Raw genomic sequence first — 23,653 nt, forward strand, 5'->3', positions numbered from 1 at the left:
CAGGCTTGAGGTGGGTCGCATCATTGGAGAATGAATTGACGGAGGATGATGGGGAGAAAGGAACAGATTTGTGTATATTTCTGCAACATGTATACTTTAGCTACATGTCTATTTTTATGTGTACCTGTGTGAGCCACGTCAAAGACAAATTTCCAGTGAAATTTGTGACAGATTATAAAGTTGTTTTGATTTTAAAATTTGACAGCATCAAGATGATTGGCTCACAGATGTCTGACTGAGAAGTTAGCTGATTGAGTTGGAAGCCGTAAAGGAACAAGACTGGAGTCTACGGCCATACAAGCTGCTCTGTGAGGCTACAGCAGTACTCTGAGCTAAATGCTAATGATGTTCTCTGCAGGCTAACATGTTAATATGTTGATGTTAAGCAGATATAATGTTTACCATGTTCACCTTCTTTGTTTAGCTGCATGTTAGCATCATGCTTATATTGTCTAATTAGCAGTAAACACAAAGTGCAGCTGAGGCTGATGAAAATGTAATTAGTTTTGCAGTTATTAAGTCATAAACCTGTTGACTGACCTTATGGAAAATCAGAAGATCACCAAAGTTGTTAGAATTTGTCCTGAGGACCACATTTCATGGGAATCCAGATATTTCACCCAAAAACACATATGTGAACCTCATGGTGGCGCTAAAGGAGAAGTCAGAAGTCATTAGGTTTCATCCTCTGGCAACCATGAATATCTGTACAAAATTTTGTGCTGCGATATCTCACTAATAAGTGAAAACTTTGACCTGCTGGCGGTGCTAGAAGAAAATAAAGGGTACTCAAATGATTATGATTCATCCTCTGAAAATCTGGGATACATGTATCAAATTTTATGGCAAGCAATCTGATAGTTGTCATGACATCACACTAAAAAACATATAAAGGCCATCAGCTGGTGGGACTATAGATTAAAAGTCAGGGGATCATCAAATTCAGTACTGTTAGTGGTAGCACTGGTAGTGCCATGAATGTCTGTACAAAAGGCTATGTAATACTTTCGATAGTTGTTGGGATATTTCAGTCCAAACCAACCAAAGTGGTGGACCAACCAACCAACAGGCCAGCATGGAGATAGTCTTCTTAACTGAATATTTGCAAAGCTTTATGGTAAGATTTTTTCGGGGGTCAAACTACTGTTTCCAAGGAAAAGAACAAACTTTCACGGTCAAAGTAATTGATATTACAGTAAACCTTTCACTCCTTCAGTGTCTCAGATTTGATCAGTGGGATAGAAGCCCGTCTTTCCAGAAACACAGACCATTAAAAACCTTAAAAGTAGAACCCCTTAACGTATTCAGTGAAGCCACAGATGACATGAAAAAATGAAATTATGCCTGTAATGACAATCTACGTTGTGGTGTGTATGAAAACAACTCATGAATTTCAGCCATGGCAAAGCAAAAATGAGGCCAAAGCAAACATAACCCAGTAGGCCTGTGGTTGGACAGTACGGAGGTATTCCATGTGGTTAGCATCAGTGCCCACCGTGTCTCCATGACTTCCTCCATGACTGCCTTCCTGCCGCCCAGATGGGGCCTCTTGGCTCGGAAACACTTAAACCCAGCATGGTGGTTAAACCAAGTCTGAGCAACTGCTTTATCAGCACAAAGACTGGAGTTTATAAAATCCAGATTAGTTTAGACTTCTCACCATTGGTACATTTCGACAGACAAGGTCTTCTCTTGTATCCTTTTCCCCTATTTTTATTAGGCTTGCTCGCTGGCTTGTTTGATCTCTTCACATTAACAGCATTACTGCAAAAAAACAAACAAACCCACAAACAAGCAGCTCATAATAAGCACGCACAGGAGCCTAAAAACACCACACAGCAGCGTGGAAAGCATGACGCCATTCAAAGCCTCATTACGCTCTCTGTTTCCTACTGAGGGCAGTATGCATTACTTGGTGGTGTTATTTTGCTCCCGTTAAGATGTTATAATAGCTCTCTGCAAGTCATTTTTGTGTCATCGTCTTCGTCCAGCCTCCCCTGTGTATTGTGTGTTCTCTATTGTGTGTGGATGGCTGCTCCTTTTCTGGAGAGTGATTGACATTGTTTGTCTGTTTGGCGAGGCGCCTGACATTTCTAGAAGTCACAGTGCACATTAAGACTGAGCCAATCCTCCTGCCATGTGTGTGTGTGTGTGTGTGTGTGCAATTGAATTGTTGGTATGTGCAGTGCATGTACACTATTTATACACTGTGAAAGTGTGTGATGCAAAATTTAATCTCATAAACTTTGAGCATAAACAGGCTCAGACATCCACTTTGACTTCCTAGAGTGCAAATATATGTTCAATATTCATAATTTAGGATATTTTGTCAATACAGCATCTGCTCAGTTGCAGCTATGGAGTCAAAAAAGGCAAAGAACAAACGTTTTTTTTATCCTGCAACGTCAGTTCTGGTGCGCTGATGATCTCGGGGTGTTTTCACACGTTCAGCTGAGCTCCCAGGAGCAGTTCCCCGAGGCCTTTGCAGTAAACCTCTTTTAGAGTTGTGTTTAGTGCGTCTGCATCTCTTTCCCACTCCTCCTCCTGTCGTGTTCAGAGGGAATTGGAGATGCAGTGAGAGCCGGATGAATCCCCCACTGCTCTGTTTGTTTCTGTTTTTCCCCATCACTCTCACGGCGCTGATGAGGGGCCCCTTCAACAGACTTGCCTGTTAATGTGTCTGCTTGTAAAATAAACACACTGACTGGATCAAGAGCATCACTGGTAGGCCTTAACTGCTGCTTGTATTTCTTGATCCTAAGTTTCTGTGCGAATGTGTCTGTTTGAGTGTGAGCCAGTGACTGTAATTTGCATATTTTTTTTCCTTCTGTCTCACAAAAGTATTACAAAACACACTATTGTGTTTGGATGCCAACAAAAGCAAGCCAAGAACTAACGTTCGCAATGGGATTAGAGGGGAAACCAAAAGCAACTATGTTTACACACTAAATACGATTAAATATGACTAAACTATGTTCTCTGAGACCTCAAACAGCTTTGTTTGATCAGCTTTTTGAATTTTAAATGAGAGATTTTAGAGGAACTTTTTTTATTGTTGTATTTTTTGTAGTTACTGTGAAACAAAGAATAACACCAAGCGGGCACGATGAGGATAGATGGTTGAATGAACTAACATTTTCCTAGAAGATGTTTGGCTGGCTCAGACTCTGTTGTCACTCAGCGCTGCATCCAGTCTCCTGTTGATTTATGTGCTGACAAAAAGCTCATGTGTTAACCAGATGTGCACCTATCTAATATCTGTACTTATGTCACATTACATCCGTTCTGCAGATACCAGAAGAAAATCCAAAAATGTCCATGAACATCTGTAATATTTATGTCAGAAGACCACCACAAACTGAAAGTCTACACCGTTCAATAACCGTAATGGACTGGATCAATACTTGTTATTGGAAACTCCTATACCTCTTCGGACTGGAAACAGATCAGTGGCACTGTGGACAGAAAATCTGTCCTCAGCTTCATTTCCAGAGGATCAATTTCCAACTGAATAACAACAAGTCTTTCCCCAGACTGTTGACCTTCAGTGTTGGATTCCTCAGTGTAAGAACAACACCTAGAAACACATAACAGTATAACCAGGTGTCATATTTACGCAGGTTTACTTCCTCTGAGGTTTACAAAAGACAGACAGCGTCATATTTCAAACCACTGCATGGTGAGTGTTTTAGCACAGATGCCTTCAACTGTCTCAAAACGTGGAGGGCTATTTTCCATAAAAGCTGCCCTGATTAATATTTTATATTAAAAGTGGATGAAATGACCACATGTAATCTTACCGGTAGTGATGAACCCACAGAGAATTATCACCAATTCTGCTGTGAATTAGGTCTACGTTGCTTTTTAGCTTTCTGTTAATTGTTTCGGTTTTACAGCCCACAACTTTACTGTTTTAGGTCATTCTCATCGCTCTCACCAACGCTGTTTCCAGTTGCAACAACCGTTTTCATCAAAACCTGATGCGTACTACCTGACCTGTACCAACAGCTGACAAAGTTATCAACTAGCTATTGAACGTAGTGGAGCATTTAGCAGCTAAAGAGCCAGATATTGCCCTCAGGAGTTGGTGGAACTCAAAACAGAGCTAAAATCAGAGCAAATATGTGACCAGAAACACCACTTAAATAATGTTAATGTATAGATAGGCAACTGTGTGCTAACAGGTTTGTCATGTAGCAACTTTATAGTCATCGTTTGTCAGTGTTGTGTTTAAAATATATGTTGGGCCACCCCAAATTGGTAAAAAAAAATCAATTAATGCAGCTTTAAAATTCTTAAAATTTGTAAAGATCCCCTTATTACACATTGTATGACAGTATCTTTTGTATCGGTTGGTTTCTAGCTCTTCATTAAAGGTAAATGATGGTTGTGCCCATGACTCCATGTTTTATGGCTGCACCATTTCATCAGATTGAAATAATCTGGATGTCTTGTGCATTATTTTTTTTTTAGAGAGTTTCTCAAAAATTCAGCCTGGTATCTTTGGAAACTTTGGGATCTCAACTAGATTTAGAGGATAAAGTTGTGCAGGTTTGAACAAAGTTTATATTGACTGACCCAGTGGCAGGTTACTGGGGTTTATAATGAGGATAAAGTGAATATTGCAGAAAGTACAAAACCAACACTTCAAGCCTGAATATGATAACAAGTATTCTCTTGACTTATTATTTAAAGACTCCTGTCTACACAGATTAACTTAATAAACCATAAGTTTGAGAGGAACTCCAGCTCTCATTTCTCCACATTAACTTATTTCAGTTTCCTTTAAATAAAGATTTTAGTCCAGAGTCACTGTGATTACCATGATTAGTGGAACCAACTCCTGCCTCCATTACACCAGGGAAGATGCATAATTCAAAACCATCTTGAGCACACAACAGACTGCAGACCTACAGTATGATGAATAACAAAGAGTCTGCTGCTCTTCTACTCACTTTATCATTGAGAAAAATCAGTGTAGGAGCTAGACCTGTGGTCAGAGCTGCCATCAGCAACGAACCAGCCTTTTTTCCTTTCTTTCTTTATAATATGTTAATAAGGACTGGTGCTGTTTGGTTTCTATTAACCTCCGCTGCAGTGATGAGATGTTGGCTGTTGCCAGGTTGTGAAATGCTTCTGAGGCAATTAAATCTGCTCCACATCAGTCAAATGTTATTCCTGAACACATTAATTGGTTAGATACAGTATGATCTTTACTTGCTCTCATTACAATAGAAGGTCTGGCTGTTATATGTAATTATAGGCCTACAACTTGTGTCACACAGGAGGTGTGTGGAAACAGAGCATATGAGGATGTGAGGGGGTTTTAATTCACAGACACCGGATCAACCTTTAAGGTTTATGCAGGAATCGGATTATGGTCATATAAAGTACACCCCCTCGCTCTCTTTTTAACCCCCACCCTCCCCCCTCCCACCCTCGTTTCCCCCTCTTTGGATGGGGGCGCTGAAACCGTCTGCCTGTCACCGCTTGCCTCTTTGTTCAAACTGATTTTGCTTATCTCCCTCAGCGTAGCTGCTGGCGAGGAGGGGGACGGAGCACCTTGCTCTGTGGTGTGTGTGTGTGTGTGTGGTGTGTATGTGCATCTATTCCGATCTGGCAGATATCAGATGTCTGAGGATGAACGGCGCATCGACTGCTCACTGAGGAGAAGGACAACGTTGAAGGAGTGAGAAGTCCAAGACGTGGAGCGCTTGTGCACACACACACTCCCGCTGGTCTTTTCTGCCTCTGCAAAGTGCTGTTTCACCCTTGTTTCGTCGTTTGCCGTCTCTGCACCCTCTGGGAGCTTTGGAGAGCACCTGCACTGTGAGGCGCAAAGCTTTCGCTCACATTTCAGAGGATTGCACCATTCAGACGCATCTCGTTAAGGTAAGAATGAACGCAAGGAAACCATTTGCTTCATATGCATGCTTTATGGAATCAGTCATATGGTCAGTGTGTCATATCTCAAGTCACCGGGTAGCAGGAGGCGCCTGATCAGAGAGAGAGAGAGACCGTTCAGCTGCTTTAAAGTCTCTCAGTTTCTTGGTTTCAACATAAAAACGCACTTTCGGTTAAACTGGAGCGAAAACAGGTCTTGTCGTTTTATGGAAATTTTGGAGTTCTTTTCACATCGCCCATCCATGCAACATCTAATCATATGAATATGTAATAAGTGTAAGTAAAAAAGAATTTTCTCTTGCCTTTTTCCTCGCACGATCACAAGCTTCATCTTCTGAGACGCGCACAAATCGCACCCGTTTGGGATATCTTTAATTATTTACAGATCAAAGCTTTTAATATTGGTCTATATTTACGACCCATGTAAGGGCATGCATAAATCATCAACTCACCATGTAACCTTGTTAGTGTGCCCTTTACATGGTTTCATCATCATCAGGAGATCTTTATTTTAGAAGAACTTTGTGTCCAAACACACACACACCTAAATCTTCCTTTACACTTGACAAAGAATTAAAAGAAACCAAAGGGGAGGATGCCTTCTGTTGACTGATGCAATTGTGGAAGCAGATCTGAACACTTGAACAGGTGTTTGTGAAATCTATTATGTAAATCAGAGTCCTGTGGTGAACAAACAACATGTGTTGAATAACTGCCAAAATCAGATCTTATATTGGGCCATCTCCAGAGCTGTCATCTGGGCATGACATCAAAGATACTGTATAGAAACTGGATTATCAGTGATCGCTGTGTCTGCGCTGGCTCTCTCTCTCTCACACACACATGCACACACACTGTTTTATCTTCACATTATAGTACTTCATGTCTGTGTGGCTTGTAAAACTAACTTTGCTTTTGTCCTGAAAATATGGAATCAAAAATGACACAAATTGCCTGGTGCCAAGCAGGTGAACAGACCTTTCAGAGTCTTATATTGATGTCTGCCTTCTCTGTAAACAAACACTGGCCTGTACAAATCACGGTGAAGGAGGAGAACAGTTTGGGTCACCTTGACAAATGAGCTGTATTGTTTGAGAATATGAGAGCCCCCGCAGCCCAATAACGCCTATATTCTGTGTCTATTCACCGCTCCACAGTCTGGAGGAGTCCGAGTCTTTTCTTCTTCGGCCTTGTTAGTGGGCCCACCACCAGCTGTGTGTCAGTGCCACAAAGCAGGACGAGGTTAACTAGGCAACGCCGCACTATATACGAGCTTGAGCTGAGGAAATGTGTGTGTGCCAGAGATAACAGAGAAGGAGAGATGGTGCCTGTAGGATGAGAGGAGAATAGTGAGGAATGAGGCTAAGAGACCCAGCTGAAAGTTTACAGCATGCATTTTTTATTCTGTCCGGATGTGTGTGTGTGTGTTTGTGTGTTTGAAAGGGTGCATGGGCATCCGTGAAGCACAGCACGCATACTCAGTATTTGTGTGTATGTTTGTGGGTTCATCTGCGTTACGTAGATGACTGCACTCATACGAGCAGAGGGATCAGAGAGCGATGTTGTGGGGAAGAAAAGGGTCTGATTCTAAAACAGAGAAGTAGCTCAGTTCAGCTGCTTCGCTGTCTGTTGCTGCACACTTAGCACTCAATCAGCCTCAGTATTGTTTATCATGTCTGGCTTTGAGCCTTCTGCAATCCGAGGAGTCAGAGGAGACACTTTACGCGTCAGTGGAAGACGGAAAAACAGACACATTAGATGCTTTGAGATATTTGAGCTGAAATAATCAGTTAATTGTGAATCAGTTAGTTGATCAACAGAAAAAAATGGCTAAGTAATTTTTCAAGCAAAAATGCCAAACATCTTATAGTTCCAGCTTCTAAATTGTGAGGATTTCCTGCTTTTCTTTGTCTTATGTGGCAGTGAACTGAATTTCTTTTGGTTAGGTCGGACAAAACAAGCAATTTGAGGACATGAGCAGGCGATTAATCGGTTACCCAAGAAAACACTCAGCACACTAATCGATAATGGAAATTAGGACTAATTGATTGACCAAACATTAGTGGTTGGGGTTTTGATAGTCGCTGTTTTGATAGTCACTTAATCAAGTTATTTTTGAGAAGCTGGCAGCTTCTCAAATTTGGGTTTTGTAGTGTTGGTCAGACAAAACAAGGAAATTGTTATGATTTGTAACTATTTTATTATTTGTTATTATATTTGTCTATTTGTTATTATTTTTCTTGACCAAATCTATTGTGAAAATAGTCATTAGCTCTAAAGCACTGTAACACCTCCTAGAATTAAATGAATTAAAAGAGACATTTAGCATAGCTGGTCATACTTTTCTCTCTCTGTGCAGCTTTTCTCTTCAGTTTTCTGCTATGAAAGCATTTCATGAGTCTTGTTGATGGTATATTTGCAGTAGAAGCCAAAGGTAATTCTCAGGCAGGGTTTGATATTATTCTCTGTGAAATGAAAGTGCCCACTGTAATATGTCTTAGGTGACATATTACACAGTGTTAATAGCTAACAGAATGGCACTATATAAATGCAAATCAGCACCAGCGCTCACTTATAGCAGCCTAGGTATGATCAAAATAAGCTTCACCTCTTAGAAACCACAGGCTTGTACCTTTACAGTTATACTACAATGAAAATGTGTTGATTATGTTTAGATCAGAATATGATGGGTAATGCTGCTCAGTGCAGCCAACGTATCAGAAGCTGCAGTCTGTTTTTTGTAATTCATAAACAGCAGCTACAGCTGGCACACGGTGAACTAGACTGTGGACGAAAGTGGGAATTTTATGATCTCTTTGAACTTTGTGGCCCATTTACAGCCAGAGAGGGAATAGGCTTTAGACTAAAAATGACTTCACAGTGATTGAAGCAAAAACTGTCCACGTTTTCAGCACTGGACAGCTCCCAAATCTCAGAGCCTAGTGGTCCAACCACAAACATTTGGCAAATGAAAAAAGAGCAATGAATAGTTGTGTTTTGAGTGACTGGATAAGACGCAATGTTGAACTCTTTCTCTCTTCTCTCCCTGGAATATTGAAACCCTCTCACTGAACGAGTCCCCAGCCACTCAAAACCCAAAAGGGATTGGACGAACTAATCCATCAATCAACTTCACTCTTCAACCTGGGAGGGACTAAAGCAGCCCACCAGGCCAATCATTGCAAGCGTAGATGAGACCACAGCTGAACAGCTCAGCCACACAAAGAGAAAGGTCCCTCTCTTTGTCTTTGGCCAGGGGCTCTCCTCTAAGGTAGTGACTGGTGGAAGACAAATGTTTGGCTTTGTAGTTGGCTAAGAAGGAGCTCTTTTAGGCAGCACCAAAGTTTATCCGCAGTCCAAAAGCTTCTGCAACACAGAGTGGAATCAAATGTTTAATAGTTATTGCAGCTGTGTTACTTTTTGATACCTTTTTCCCTGTTTTAAATATCTCCACTCAGCAACTCTTTCTTGTTATTTTTAACTGCTGATGTGAGAATGAGGAGATCGCTCCTGGCTCTGCGGGCATTGGCACTGGTGATAAACACTTGAAGGACAGAGCTCTCTCTCTCTCTCTCTTTCTTTTCCTCACCTAGTTGATATTCCACAGAATCAGCAGATCATTAAAGATGAGGAATTCTTGGATGAAGTCCCACCAGTGTGTCTATGTTTGTGTCTATTATTCCGTTTCATTTCACAGCTACTCATTTTTCTGACCACCTCTCCCTGTGGATGAAAATGTGGTTGTGCTGTGGCCTGTTTATGGTCACTCTGATGATCTGAAACATACAGTGAGAGAGAGAGTGTGTGTGTGGAGCCAAAGATTGAGTGTACTCGAGATGATAGCATGGACTCGTGCACCTGCTCCTTTATTGGCTTTGCTACCAACAGCTAACCTCCAAACCTTCACCTTTGACCCCTGCTGTCTTTTAGACGCAGCTGGTTTAGTGGCCACTTATGCTAATAGCCCCTAGCTACATATATTTGACCTCTGACTCTAAAAATCATTAAACTCCTCAATATTGCTGTTTACTTAAACAAATATTTTAGATACAATATATTTGAATGTGATAGTTTCAATGGAACTGATTCTTTAAAGCTGCTCCAATCAATATTTTCATTTTCTGACCTGCAACTTTACTAGATTGGTTCACTGTTACAGCTCTCATCAGTATTGTTTTTAAAAATCCCATCTAGACATGTTTTACAATGTATAAAAATACTCTGCTTTCACTAATTATATGTGTCTGATATGTTTCTGTATGGTTTTTCAACAAAAAAGTTACCTATAATATCCAGAAGCTATGTATATGCAAATCATTATTCATTTCACAAGTTGAACTGTTGGAAACAAAGCGTCCCCTACTTCACTGTAAAGTCCATCCTCAGTGTTTGTGCACTGGAGGCTTCAAGTTTCCATCACACTCATGGAAGTTGTGTCCTGGACCACGATAGGCTCCCAGACTGGTTTTGATGTTACACATCCTGCTTGTAGCTTCACGCCTTAAACTCAGATTTAAGTTGAACACAGAGAAACTTTCCTTCTTCAGCAGATAAATGTGAAAACAGCCTTCTGATGTCAAACTCTGCACATACTGTCCATCATTCTGCACAGTGAAGCTCAAACATCCAAGTGAAGTAACAATAAGCGAAACACATTTCTGAGTGGAGGAGGACTTTAAGCAAATTAGCTCTGATATGATACTTGCCCAGCACCACATTGCCTGGTGTATTTAATATTTAGCAACCAAATAACCAAATATTTCTTTGGGGGTTGGTGGAGACCAAAAAGGGCAACAAGGAGAGTGAATAGTGGACTTATTGTGCTGCCCCCAAGTGGCCAAAAAAATCACATTTCTGCCAAAAAACCCCCCCCATAACAACTATTAGGAATAACAATAAAAAATACTCGTTATATAAAAAAATATTAGATATTATCTCAAAATTATGACATTTAAAGTTACTTACTGTCTCATAATTATGACTAACCATGATTTCCAAAAAATATTTATCAATTATTATCAATGTTAACTTTTCATCGTTTTTTACTTTTACTGTCAGAAATGTCTCACCTTCGGATTCTGTGGATAACATCACTCCAACTAGCATCGTGTCACATTTTTCAAAAACAAGTTTACAAAGTGCCTCACAGACATAAAATCAGTGCAGTCCTTCTTTAAGTAAATAAGGTTACTTCTTAAGATCTCTTCTTCCATTAAAAGCTTTACAGGTAACACATCAGTTGATGTCAATATGATTTGATCCTCTTGGATGCATCACAGCAATGAGCAATGATCAATTCCACAGGCTGCTGCCTGGTTCTCCCAGGTTTCTATTTCCCCTAAAAGCTATCTCTTACAATATTCTGTTCTCACACATTTACATGCACACTGCTCCTCATATGTAAATCAAATGCATTTAAATTGATTTTTTTGTACAGCTCACGACTGGCTAACATACTCTGAATCACACATAGTCAAGCCTACACCTTTTGCACATGCACACACAATAAAAACTCTCATGTGACAGTGCCAGAATGAAGAGGAGGAGAGAGAAAATGAGCGCATCTGAGATCATCTCCTGCAGGTTAGTTGAGTGTAGTTTCGCAGCAACTTAATAGCCCCGCAGGAAGGCTGGGGGCAGATGATTTTTATAAGAACTGTCAATCTCTCTCTCAGGTATGTATTTAACATCACATCAGTATGTTTCTTATGTTGAATACTGAATAATACACCAAAAGAATAGCATTCAAGTTGTAACTACCTATGCTTACAGTCACAACAAACCCAAGTCATGACTCAAAGATGTACTTTTCTCTCTCACTGGACCTGTCTGTCAAGGATCCTTCAGACTGATCTAAATTGCCTCCTCTCCCCGCTTTACTGCGCACACATAGCCAAATCTTAGCTTGGCCTCTCCTAAGCGTGTTATCGAGCTGGTTTAAATAACCGCTGTCGCTGTGCCCAGTGAGATCAATGGTGTCAGTGTGAAAGGATGGAGTGTGTAATCTTGAATCGGAGGGACCAGCAGCTTTCCAGAGTCCTCTCTCCATCTGAAGCCCAGGCCTGAACTGCATGAGTCATTAGTTGCTTTGAGTGTGATTAGTCACCACATAGGCACACTGAACACAAAGGGTATCTGTGTGTGTGTGTGTGTGTGGTGGATGAAGGGAGCAGGAAATGAATACCTGATTCAGCTCAGTTCACTTTCTTATTGCAGTTTCTTTTTTTCTGTTTTTAATTTCTTTAGCAATTAATGTTCAAGCGCTCTGGCTTAATGTCTCTTTTGTGGCGCTAAATCACCACTGGATACTGCAACATACTTACACTGTATTTTTTTTTTCTGTCTTTACAATTCATTAGTGAAAATTGCTTTTGTCTAAGCACATGGAAGTTGGAATTTCAGCCTCATATCTATTCAGGATGGACTGGCTACAGCCATTCTCTCCCGCACAGCAAATTAAGGAGAATTATAACGCTTCCAACGCAGCTTTTCTGAAGCGCTTTCATCATGCCAGAGCATTGTTGTCATGACGGTGATAAAAATGACCTTCCTTTCATTCCTTTTTCTTCATATTCTTCCACTCCCAGCTCACCACTTTGTCTGTCACTCATCTGGAGCTGTTATTCTGCTGTTCACGCCACCGCTCTCTGGAGGTAATAGTTTTGTGAGAAATGATTAAAGAAAAAGGGAAGGAGAGGAATCACCTTCTCCTGTCAGATCCCAGTAGGGGGAAACAAGACTGACAGTTTGACTCTTTACTGTAAAACTGGCTCCGCTTCAGTCTTGAAGTCTAATAGCGCAGATTTATCTGAAGTCTTCAGCCTCTCCTCTAGAGCTATTCTGTATTTTTAGACATTAATTCTGCTTCTTCCTCTTGTCATCATGCTGCTGCCCGAGCAAGGTTTAGAAGCTTCCTGTAAAAATACAGAATAAACTCTTGGATTTTTCTTCTATCAGAAAATATTCCCTGTGCAGCAACTAGAGCTTGAACTCTCTTGTGTTTGGTGGAGAACAATATTCTGTCAAATGCCAAGCAGGAAAGAAAAATATCTGTTTTTTTTACCATAAAAAGGAAAATATTGCACACAAACAAGATTTCAAGAGCACAATTGTAAGGAATGGCTAAAACAGTACATTTGTCTGCTCTGAGCTGGAGACGTTAGCATGCCTGCTTAACTAGCTTAGAGTAGTAAGCGAGCATTACTTAAAAAGTCAATCCACATATATTAGTTAACTATATTATTGTGTGGGATTACAGGTTATGTTACAAAATGCATTGTTGGACTGGAAGACTGACACATTCACTGAGTGGCAGCTAATGCTAGTAGTTATATAGGTGAATTGCCATAATGTGGGACACTAAGCTCCAGCGGGTGTAGGTCTTCCTGAAACAAATTAAAGTCAATAAAACAATCCGTCAACACAAACTGTGATGTCATGTGATCAAAATCACATGACTTCTCAAATGTACAATCATCCTACACCCACTGGAGCTTAGGTGTCCTACATCACGGCAATTCACCAAGGCTAACATTTTATTTTGTTCTTGGTTTGGGGAAGTTTACGCTCCAGCCAAACCAGAGACGGCGTTACGTTACCCAAACTTATCAGCCAGTCCTCAAATAATTTTCTCTAGTATAAGTGAAACATATTGTTAAATAGTAAATATGAACAACAAAACATAAATCTGACCTCTGCGTTGCTTGTCAGTGTGTTTTTCTATAGTAAACATCTATCATTCATTATATAAGTTACATTTAAATAATCTTATTCATTTTTACACTGCACTACAACAAAAGGGATAACTAGCTCTAAGAATGCTGCTCCTTTATTTCCATGTTTTCAATGTGAGTCTTTTTAATTGCGTAGCTAGTCTCAGTCTTTAAGGATATCGACTATGTAGTCGTCAAATGCATAATGAAGACCCTGCTACAGGGTTCTTGTTAAAAACAAGTTAGCTTGAAATATTAAAAAGTGAGCAGGAGACAACGTTTTCTCCCAATTCAATGTTATAATTGTAAACTGCATGAGCAGGTGCAACAACAGTAACAGTAACCATAATACATGAAGCATATTTGTTGTCTTGCAGAATGTAGGCTCAACAAACTTAAACAGATTTAACTGAGATGACAGCAGCCAGTGTGTGTGCTTGTGTGTGTTATTATGTGTATGTTTGTGCACATGAATGTACAGTAGATGAGATTCAGTGACCTACCTTGTGCATTGGCTGGGATTTGATGCAGGGTTTTATAGTAGCTGTACCATTACAGCTGCATTCATGTGTGAGTGTGTGAGTGTGTGTGTGTGTATGTCATGAATCAACATGGGACCCAACCTGGCCTGATTAACAAAACCTTTGCAGTCTGTACACACACACACACACACAAACTAACACATACTTCAATGTACCGTGTTCAAGGCATTTTGAGCATAAAGCTGTCGTGCTGCACTCACAAACATGATTTATCTCACAACCCCAACAGAAGCTGATATGATGTGCTCCACACTTTTCATGTTTTTTCTCTAAATAATTTTCCCACCAACTATAGAACTGAAGGAAATTTGTGTCGAGGGGCCCGTCTTGCCTGCGTCATGACGATCATGAGGCCAGTTGGTCTTCTTCTTCAACAGATTGACAGCTTAGTGCTGAGCCATAATGTAGGTCTGCCAGCCTCATCTGTTAGCTCTCTTTGGATCTCTGTCACTCTGCTTGCTGGCCCTTACAATGAGCTGAGAATGCGTCCTATTCAGACAACATCGTGAAAATGTGTCGGATGGACATCCACATTGAAGTCCACTGAAGCATTTTAGAGACTTCTGGCTCTTTTCTCCTCAAGACACAACTGTGCCTGTGAAAGTGAAGAGGGGTGATTTAGAGGGAGGCGTTCACGACATCTGATGTCTCGTCCCTAACAAAAGGTGGTACTGGTTAGTATGCGGCTGGTGTTATTGGATGGCCAGTGCACTGTAAATCCCCTCTGGTAAAACTTTGAATGGCTGCTGTCTATAGGCACATAGTGTTGTATGTTGTATAGCATCCATAGAGATGTCCATAGGCTGAACTCTGTATTCTGCTGGTGTGGATAGTGGTTGCTGGGCCCCCGCCAGTCCCAGGCTCTCCGATACAACGCTCTCTAACGCTCTCCGCTCACAAGACTGGGCAAACTTCTCGGTGTCATGACCCTCTCCAAGCCTTTAGAAATCTCTTGTCACCCACCCAGCTAGCCCAACCAAAGGTTCAGGCTGGTCTTCAACATGCAAAGAACCCAATGGCTTGACCCCAATCTGTCACAGCCCATCACAAGGTCCTAACCCACCTTCAGAGATGGGATGCCTCAGAGTGTGTGGCACAGTGGGGTCTCAATCCCCCTTTTTCAAGTGTCCAGAAACCAACTTGATTGCCCGCTATTAAAAACTGCTTAACAAATTGTTGTTTAATGACAGCATAGCTTCACAGGTGTCACAGAGTTTCTTACTATCTGAGAGGAATGTTCTTCTTTAGCCTCACACGCTCCAGTTTTATACGGTTGAAGGTTTACACAGCTTTCACTTGGTCAGAAAGAGCCACCATTATTCCTATAATTTATAAAGGGTTGAACTGGTGTTGCATAATCTTCTTTCTAAGCATCAGGGATGCTGTTGGCATGAATGGCTGTTACCTTGGTGAATGTGAAGAGGCCGTTTGCTTCCTTGGGTAAATTATTTACTTTATGTAAACGAGATCTAGACAGTCCAAATATGTTGGATTAATTTCTCTTACAAACAATTTTGAATCTTTCAAATTTAATTCTACATAACTTACTAGCAAAGTCTTTGTAGTTAAGAGGACAGAAAGAAGACATTTTTTGTCCAAAAGTAAATGAATAAAGTTGAAAGTTATTTGTTTTAATACCCCCTTTAATTTCAAAGCTGTTTTTTCTTCAAACAACATATTCTCTTTATCTCCATTTCATACCAGTACGGGGCAATAAAGCTCCATCTCTCCGTTGAGCTGAGACGCTTCGGCCCCGAGCCAAATCCTCTGGCAAAGTCTGCAGCTCTTTTCTGATGTGTGGTAGGATTTCCTCTTTGTTGTGCGGTAGGGATGCACCAGAATCATTTTTTCACTGCAGAACACTAAAAATTAATCCAGTGCTTTAGTTGAGTATTTGGGTGTTGTAAGATTCATTCGACTATATCCTATTAAATTTATCACTCCATGTGTGGTATAACATCAAATTATTTCATCTAGTTAGGAGACCAGTACTGGATGCCATTATCAGCAAAGTAGTGATGTGGGCAGCTGTAGCTCAGGTGGCAACGCCAGTCGACCATTAATCGTTGGGGCGGTGGTTTCGATGTTGAAGTGTTCTTGAACAAGACGCTCAACCCCAAATTGTTCCCAGTGTCACTGTGGACAAAAGCGTCTGCCAAATGAATGCAATGTATCCAACAGTGCATCCTACCATCCCAAGAGTGGATGGGTTCGAAGGTCACCTTGTCTCATTGCAGTGCCAATAGTTTATAGCCCCTCTCTCTCTCTCTCTCTCTCTCTCTCACACACACACACAGTCTGCCATAGCTACTATAGCTCACTGTCTGGAAAGCACTGAATACAAGCCTCAGTGAACTATGTCTGGGTCCTGCAGTATTATGTATTTATTATGACATTATCACACCAATAGATAAATTGAACATATGATTCATTATCAGTCCATGTCTGTGATACTGTATACATGCAACTAAATCACCTCACTTGTCTTAAATTGACTTTTTAATGATTCGTGTTTGACGCCATTTTGGGGCATTTGATGTATTTTTTATGGGTGTGGTCCGTGTTGAGCCGGCTATAATTGGGAGACTGTCACAGTGCAGGAAAGTCACTGCAACATCAAGAGACAAAAAAAAAAAATCTTTTTGTGTCACATTGTTTTCACCCTCCTGCTTTCTCACCTGAGGTGGCCTCACAGATGTTGGTAAACTCACCTTTAGTGAAACAATTGCTGTCATAGTCGAGAGCCCATTAAAGGACAGGTTCACAATTTTTTAAAGGCCTAAAACAATAGTCAGGTGCTCAAATGAGAATTGAAACGTGTTTTTCTTGCACTTTCAATGTCAATGATTGGGGATAAAATCTACAGTCTTCCTTCCATACAAAAATGTACTTGAAAAATTATGAGCCTATATCCTTTAAGATGAGTGACACATATTGGACGACACGACCGATAGAGTTACACTTCATATTGCAGTATCATTTCTATCAGCTGAAGATCCCATAACTTCAAAATTTAAATTTTAAGAGTCTTGTTTTTATGTTGACGTGTTGGTTTGAGTCTAATTGGCTTTGAAAAGGTTTCATAAACCAAACAGCTGTGAAGTTTTTTTCCAGGCACACGCATGAGCAAGTAGTCATCTGTTCAAACATGAAAAAACTTCAAACATGAAAATTACCAAGTGAAAAAATAATACTGAAAAATACTGATGAAAAAATACCAAACGAGCGATGAAACTGTAACTTTAAAGCTGGTAAGCGCCGACTCAGGGCAATACTTAGTGTTAGTTACTTGAAGGAGTTTATTTGATAGTTTTAGTATAAACTTACAGCATGTAGTGATAAAACAGATACTGTATAGTTTGTCTTTAAGGGAAGAGTATGGCTGTGAATGTTTAGGGTGCCAACACTGAACATGCAAATATTTACCATTTTCCATTTTACCATTTATATGAATATGGATGATAAAATGATGATATTATGCTTGCATTGGGGAAGATGGAGACACAATTGACAGCTCATAAAATAAGATTAGATTCACGTTATTGTCTAAAAGGACATCTTGTGTGTCTTGGAGAAACTATCAGTGTGTCAAACATAAAACATTTGAAAACAACTTTCCATGTTCTACTAAATTTATTCTAAAGTTAACCTTGCCTTGTTGCCTCTTCTTAGTATTGACTGTGTTTTCTCCTCTGTCTCTTCAGGTCCAGGATGGTGCTCCCTCTGTGTGAAGCTGGGCGGCAGATCATCTTGGCTCTGACACTGCTGCTCTATTTTGGCTCAGGTGAGTTCTCTGTCTCCTCCACCTCCACTCTTTGTTTCCTGTTGACCTCAACTGCTTCGTCTCCCGGTGCTGCAGAAAGTAATCAGCAGTATCTGATCTAAAGAAACAGCAGTCAGGAGTCACAGAACATGTCCACAGATTTCAGGGAAGCAAGAGAAAGAAGAGCATGAGAGGAATAGACAGAGGATTGATTCATGGAAGGAAAGAATGAAATAAGAGCAGTGCAGCTGGATCAGGATACACACACAGTTGACATTGGCAGAGAAAAAAAACAGTTCCCACATTAATTTTTCCATAGACATGAATCCATAAGACAGGTGTGTACTAATTTGAGTGTTGTGAGAGCTGACATGCTGAGGATGTTTGCAGACATGCTCAGTGGGATTGAGCTGGAACGCTTCCAAACCCATTTATGCAAGTTTAGTGTACCATCTGTTCAACTATGCATAAAATTCACAATTATGGAGCAAAAAGACAAAACATCTCAGAGCTGCAGGTCTCTGGTGAATGATATTGCAGGTCTGAGGTCCCACATGCAGCTCGCTGACTGCCCACAGTACAGATAAGTTCCTTTGCTTAATTACTTTTCCTGCAGTTGGCATGCATGATGGTAGCTGGTCAGCCTGGATTTTCATTAAAATGAGAAATTGCATCACTCATTTACAAAATTAAAACATTAACGTACCAGGCATTACACTCTGACAGCAGAAAGTTATTACTCTGCACTCAATCATGCTTTTGTCAGTTTTTTTCAATCCAGGATACAAATGTAAACATTTTGAGTGAAGAACGAGAACAAGTAGTGAAATCCTACTTCTATAGCTTGTTTCATGGTTTGCTGACGTAGCCTCTTACGTCAACAAACTACCAACAGCTTCCAGGAGCTAGCCATCAGAACAGAGTGGCCTCCTCAGGAGGGGGGCTTTAAGAGACGGAAGCTAAAACAGCCTGTGTCAGACAGAGGCTGAACTGAGGGGCCGCGTAAAGGGTCGGTATAAGTTAAATAAGGAGTTTTTTTAACTGTAAATCATGCAAAGATATTCCAGTAGAGCCCCAGATTAAACATATAGACCTGTAAATGTGCGTAATATGTCACCTTTAAGCTGCTATAAAAAATAAAACATTTATATTTTGGATTAGCTATTTCATTTCTGACTCTGTAATTTCAAAGTTCATCAACACAAATTGCCCTCTAGCAGTCAACAAAGTACAAAAACATATCAAACTGGGAAATGTGAACACTGGAGTTTGATGTGCTGCAGTAGTTGTGTTGTGATGACAGACAGCTGGAAACGAGTGCACCAGGTTAATGGTAACTACTACATACTGTATGTATATAACTTATCAGTAATGTCCTGTGGTTCACAACATAGTCAGGCTGCTAGTAAACACAAATGTCGTTTAAAACCACTATGTGTTGAATATAAATATTTCTGACCATAATGACTCTAACAGTGACAGACTTAAGGAGATGAGTTTGCTCAGTTGTCATCTTGTGACCAAAGTATGGAATAACAGTCATATGATAACAGGTGGAACAATATTATTATTTCACATGAGAATGAAATTTGTGCTTTGTCTCTGCTTTTTGACAACTTTACAACTAAGTTATCTCCATGACAACTCAGCAAACTCCATCTGCCGTGAAAGCCCATGAGATGCAGTTGTAAGCTTCAGAAAAAGCTAGTAAGTGGGCCTTAACTAGTGTTTCTAGGGTCAAGAATTAGCTTTCATGGTCAACATTTTAGACTAAGAGACTGTAGCCATATCTAGCAGCTCTTTGAGGCTGCACTTGTGTACACGTGTTAGCTAAATGCTAACACATTTTAGTTTAGTGCTAACAACTACAGCTAAGGCTGGTAGGTATGTCATTAGTTTTTGATCATAAAACAAAGTAGACTACTGGACAAATAAAAATTTGACCTGATGATGGATCTAGATGAAAAGTTAAATAATTGCCAAAGTTATCATAACATCCTGAGGGGGATAGTCTGGTCTGACTGCCCATTATTCTGAAACCCCGATTGTTCGCAAAACTTCCAATTGGACCGAAAGCCCATTAGTCCGACGGCCTCTTATTCCAAAAACAAAAGCCCACTATGATAGCACACTGCTCCGAAGGCCCGTTGCTCTGAAAATACACACTCTCACTGGAGCTTTTTGCCCTTAATATCTTGGTGTATTTTGACATGCAAATAAAAAGATACCATTTACAAAATGCTTGCTTTTTAGTGCAGGCACAACAGAGGCAGCCTTAATTGGAACACCTAAACATAAATAATGGCATTGTCCCCCCCCCCCATTACCCCTCACCCTGCCGATTCAGCACCATGTTACTGAACTCCGGAGTGTGTATTTTCAGAGCAATGGTCCTTTGGAGCGATGGGTGTTTGTTTTCGGGATAACGGGCCGTCAGACTAATGGGCTTTCAGTCCAATGGGACATTTTTCAAACTTCTTGGGTTTCAGAATAATGGGTCTTCGGATCGATGGCCAGTCTTCAGGGGGACATGAATATGTATCCAATAGTTGTTGAGACATTTCAATCAAATGTGAATCTTATGGCTCTGGTGCAAAAGTCAGTAGGATTCATCCTCCAGGGACGATGAATGTCTGTACAAAATGTCATTGCAACCTATGAAATAGTTGTTGAAATGTTTCAGAGCCATACCACTAGGATAGCTAAAAATATCGATCGTTGAGACCCTCCTTTCAGTCTAACTGTATTCCGAACAGCTCAGTAGACTCTGGAGGAGGACTGACAAGAATAAGAGATGGTGTCTGCTAATGACAGCAAGTGTCCTTTCAAGTCACTTCCAGCACTCTGTTCTTCTTTTCAGGCTGTTTTGCTTTTGTCCCATCTGTCACCACCATGCTTCTGGGTACACTTGTCATCCAAAGTCCCTCAGTTTCCACCATTCAGTTTCTTAGACTCCTTTTCTTCGTCTTTTTAACTCCCTTCCCTTCTCTCCCTTCATCAGACTTCCTCTCTCATTCCTGCTCTCGGTCTTGTTCTGGCTCACATTTTTTCTTCCCTGGTATTTGTGATTGTGTGATTACATCTGATTTGGGGGGTAGGCAGCGGGGACATTCAGCACAGAGAGATGCTCTCAGGGGGATTCAGCGTGTGAACGCCGTCCAATCTAAATGCAGATGGAAATATATTTCGGGGATTCAATTCCACCGTTTGTATTATTCCAAATAGGGCTTTGTTTTTTGTTTTTTTTATACAGGTTGTCATGTTTCGCTCACATTCGTTTTCTACAAATTGGTGTGTTTGATTCACAGTTAAAATATGAACGGAGCGCAAAATAAAACAAATGCAAAAAATCCTCAGCACTGATTTAAGCTTATTAAAGGTTTGTAACTGAGTCTTCTGCCTTTTTGTTGGGTTGGGTTTCAGAGACTGTCGCACCTTACAGGCCATGTTACTCATGATTTTGTGAGCAGAAACTGACAGATTATGAACTTTATAATTAATATTAATTAATACTGAGGATGTAATAGTTTGCTTTTGATTGCTGTTTTTCAAAAGTAAATAAAAGTTTACTAAAAAAACGTAACTCAAGGACCTTTAGCTGTTTTAGGAGATTTTTGACCATTCAACCATATCTGACAATCTTCATTAGCTGGTTGAATATGCTCAGTTATCACTACAGTATGTAAATTTTAGGGAAATTAACTTGCATGGTTAGGAGAAGTTTTTTATGTATGAGAAAAATAAAATGTCCATCTTAAGATAAATAGAATAAAATAGTGGACACTTGGTATGTTGCTGTCCATAGAGGATGAAGCATGAAGTGGTAGGGGATGGTTGGTTAGAAGATCTTCACAGGTGATCCTGTTGTCATGGTTACATTGAGCCTGTGTGGCAACCAGACAGAATGAATTGCTGATATCAATCTGCAGAACCTTGAAACTAACCACTTTGTACAGGGACCTTTCCTTTACATTGATACTTCTTTTGAATGAAATTTCTTTAAATTAATTAGGTTGAGTGACAATCGGAGTCATTTGTGTGTGTGTGTGTGTGTGTGTGTGTGTTTGCCGAGATGATTAAACAAGTTTCTTGCCCTTGTGTGGAAATCTGCATGTGAAATTGCTAATGAATCCCTGAGGTCTTGTTATCAGGCACCTTGGTGAGGAGCTAGAGCCAACCTTTTTTATATATGCTGCTTATTGAAGAATACGACATTTACCCTAATCAATGAGGAGACTGATCCGTGTCTGTCAAACAGTATTTATCTGCTGAACCTGCTGATCAAAGTAGACAACTGAAGTACGTGTGGTGAATCATCATTAGAGGAAATTATTTACTGCATTTCTTCTTTGTTTTCCTACCATGTAAGCAAATTTCCCCCCGACATATTTAATTGCCTTATCCAATTATGCTTTGTTCTCTTGTTTGTTCTCTCCAGGTGCAGCCTCCTCCATAGTGAACATGCGTAGGATCACCCATTCGACAGTACAAGAAACGCTGGCAGGCACAGCCGTCCTCCCCTGTGTCTTCACCCTTCAGACCACCTCCTCCAGCCAGCCTCCCCACATCCTGTGGACTCGCATCAGGCTGCCAGCAGGAGGAAAGGACGCTCCTCTGGAGCAGATTGTGCTTTCTGCTAAAGGTAAAACAAAGACGTGGTTGTGTTGTTGAATAGGACCTGCATCTACATCACTCAGTCAGTTAACATTTAGGGCTTGGAGACCTAAAGCTGCACTAATCAATATTTTTATTCGCAATGGATCAATTGTGTGTGTAAGGAGTCGCTCATAGTTATAAACCCACAGAGAATTATCACCTGACCACCTTTCAGCTCTTTTTTTTTTTTTTTTGGTTTTGCAGCTTGCAAGAATCTGACAGAAGATAATGTTTCAGGGCCTTTAACTCAATCTATCCATCTATTTAAGGACCTTTTAAAGTTTATTTTCTATTTCTAAAATCTACAGGATGTCAGTAGACATTTTGTGTTGAAGAAACCTCTTTTTCTGTGCCAAAGGTGATGTAATCAAGGTGAATAAGGCTTTCAGTGGCCGTGTCAGGCTGCCAGGATACACTGCCAATCCCCTGAATGCTACCATGGAGATCTCCAGTCTCCGTACCAACGACTCAGGCACTTACCACTGTCAGGTTGTCATGGGTAACGACTATGAGAGAGACACTGTGCCCCTGGTGGTCTCCGGTAAGTGCAGCAGCCACTGACGTAGATTTCATTGTGAGAAAAGTTTAGTGACACAAATCCCACCAAGGAAACATTTAAACTGAACAAAAAATGCTGCTGACAGTCTGAGTTGCATTGATTTGAATTGATTTTTTTGTTTTATTGCATTCCAGGCTTGTTGTGCTAATGTAGAATAGATAATGGCAGCTTTAAAACAGGAGCACTGCCAACTCCTTTCAGCATTTTTTTCACCATATCAATATCATAATGACTGACTTAATTAACGTACCTAACTGCTCACTGTGTTCGTGTTGTTTATGTTATCTAGTTTTCCACTAGAGTAATTGTGTAATTATTTTTTAATGAAGATGTCTGGACTAAATACCAAAGATTATTTTTGTGTGTCCATCTGTGAAATTTCAGCTGAAACTCACACTGTCTTAAATTGATCTGTTTGTTGGTACATATGTATTGATTATATCCCGCTGATATATATATATATATTTTTTAACTCAGCTGTGTTGGTATATCTCACAAATAAATAAAGAATAATAAA

At 40.3% G+C, this 23,653-nt stretch overlaps 1 protein-coding gene across 1 annotated transcript in view; it reads left to right on the forward strand.

The window, feature by feature from the left end:
- Positions 1–5,472: 5,472 nt before the first annotated feature.
- Positions 5,473–23,653, forward strand: part of LOC122994556 (neurocan core protein-like) — a 46,310-nt gene continuing 28,129 nt past the window's right edge. Inside the window, exons 1-4 of the mRNA XM_044369286.1 lie at positions 5,473–5,892; positions 17,863–17,942; positions 22,360–22,563; positions 22,936–23,118. Coding sequence (XP_044225221.1) covers positions 17,870–17,942; positions 22,360–22,563; positions 22,936–23,118 — 460 coding nt within the window. The 5' untranslated portion in view covers positions 5,473–5,892; positions 17,863–17,869. The remainder of the gene's footprint in view (positions 5,893–17,862; positions 17,943–22,359; positions 22,564–22,935; positions 23,119–23,653) is intronic.

Source organism: Thunnus albacares, chromosome 12 (genome assembly GCF_914725855.1).
Source record: "Thunnus albacares chromosome 12, fThuAlb1.1, whole genome shotgun sequence".
In the NCBI taxonomy this organism is placed as follows: Eukaryota; Metazoa; Chordata; class Actinopteri; order Scombriformes; family Scombridae; genus Thunnus; species Thunnus albacares.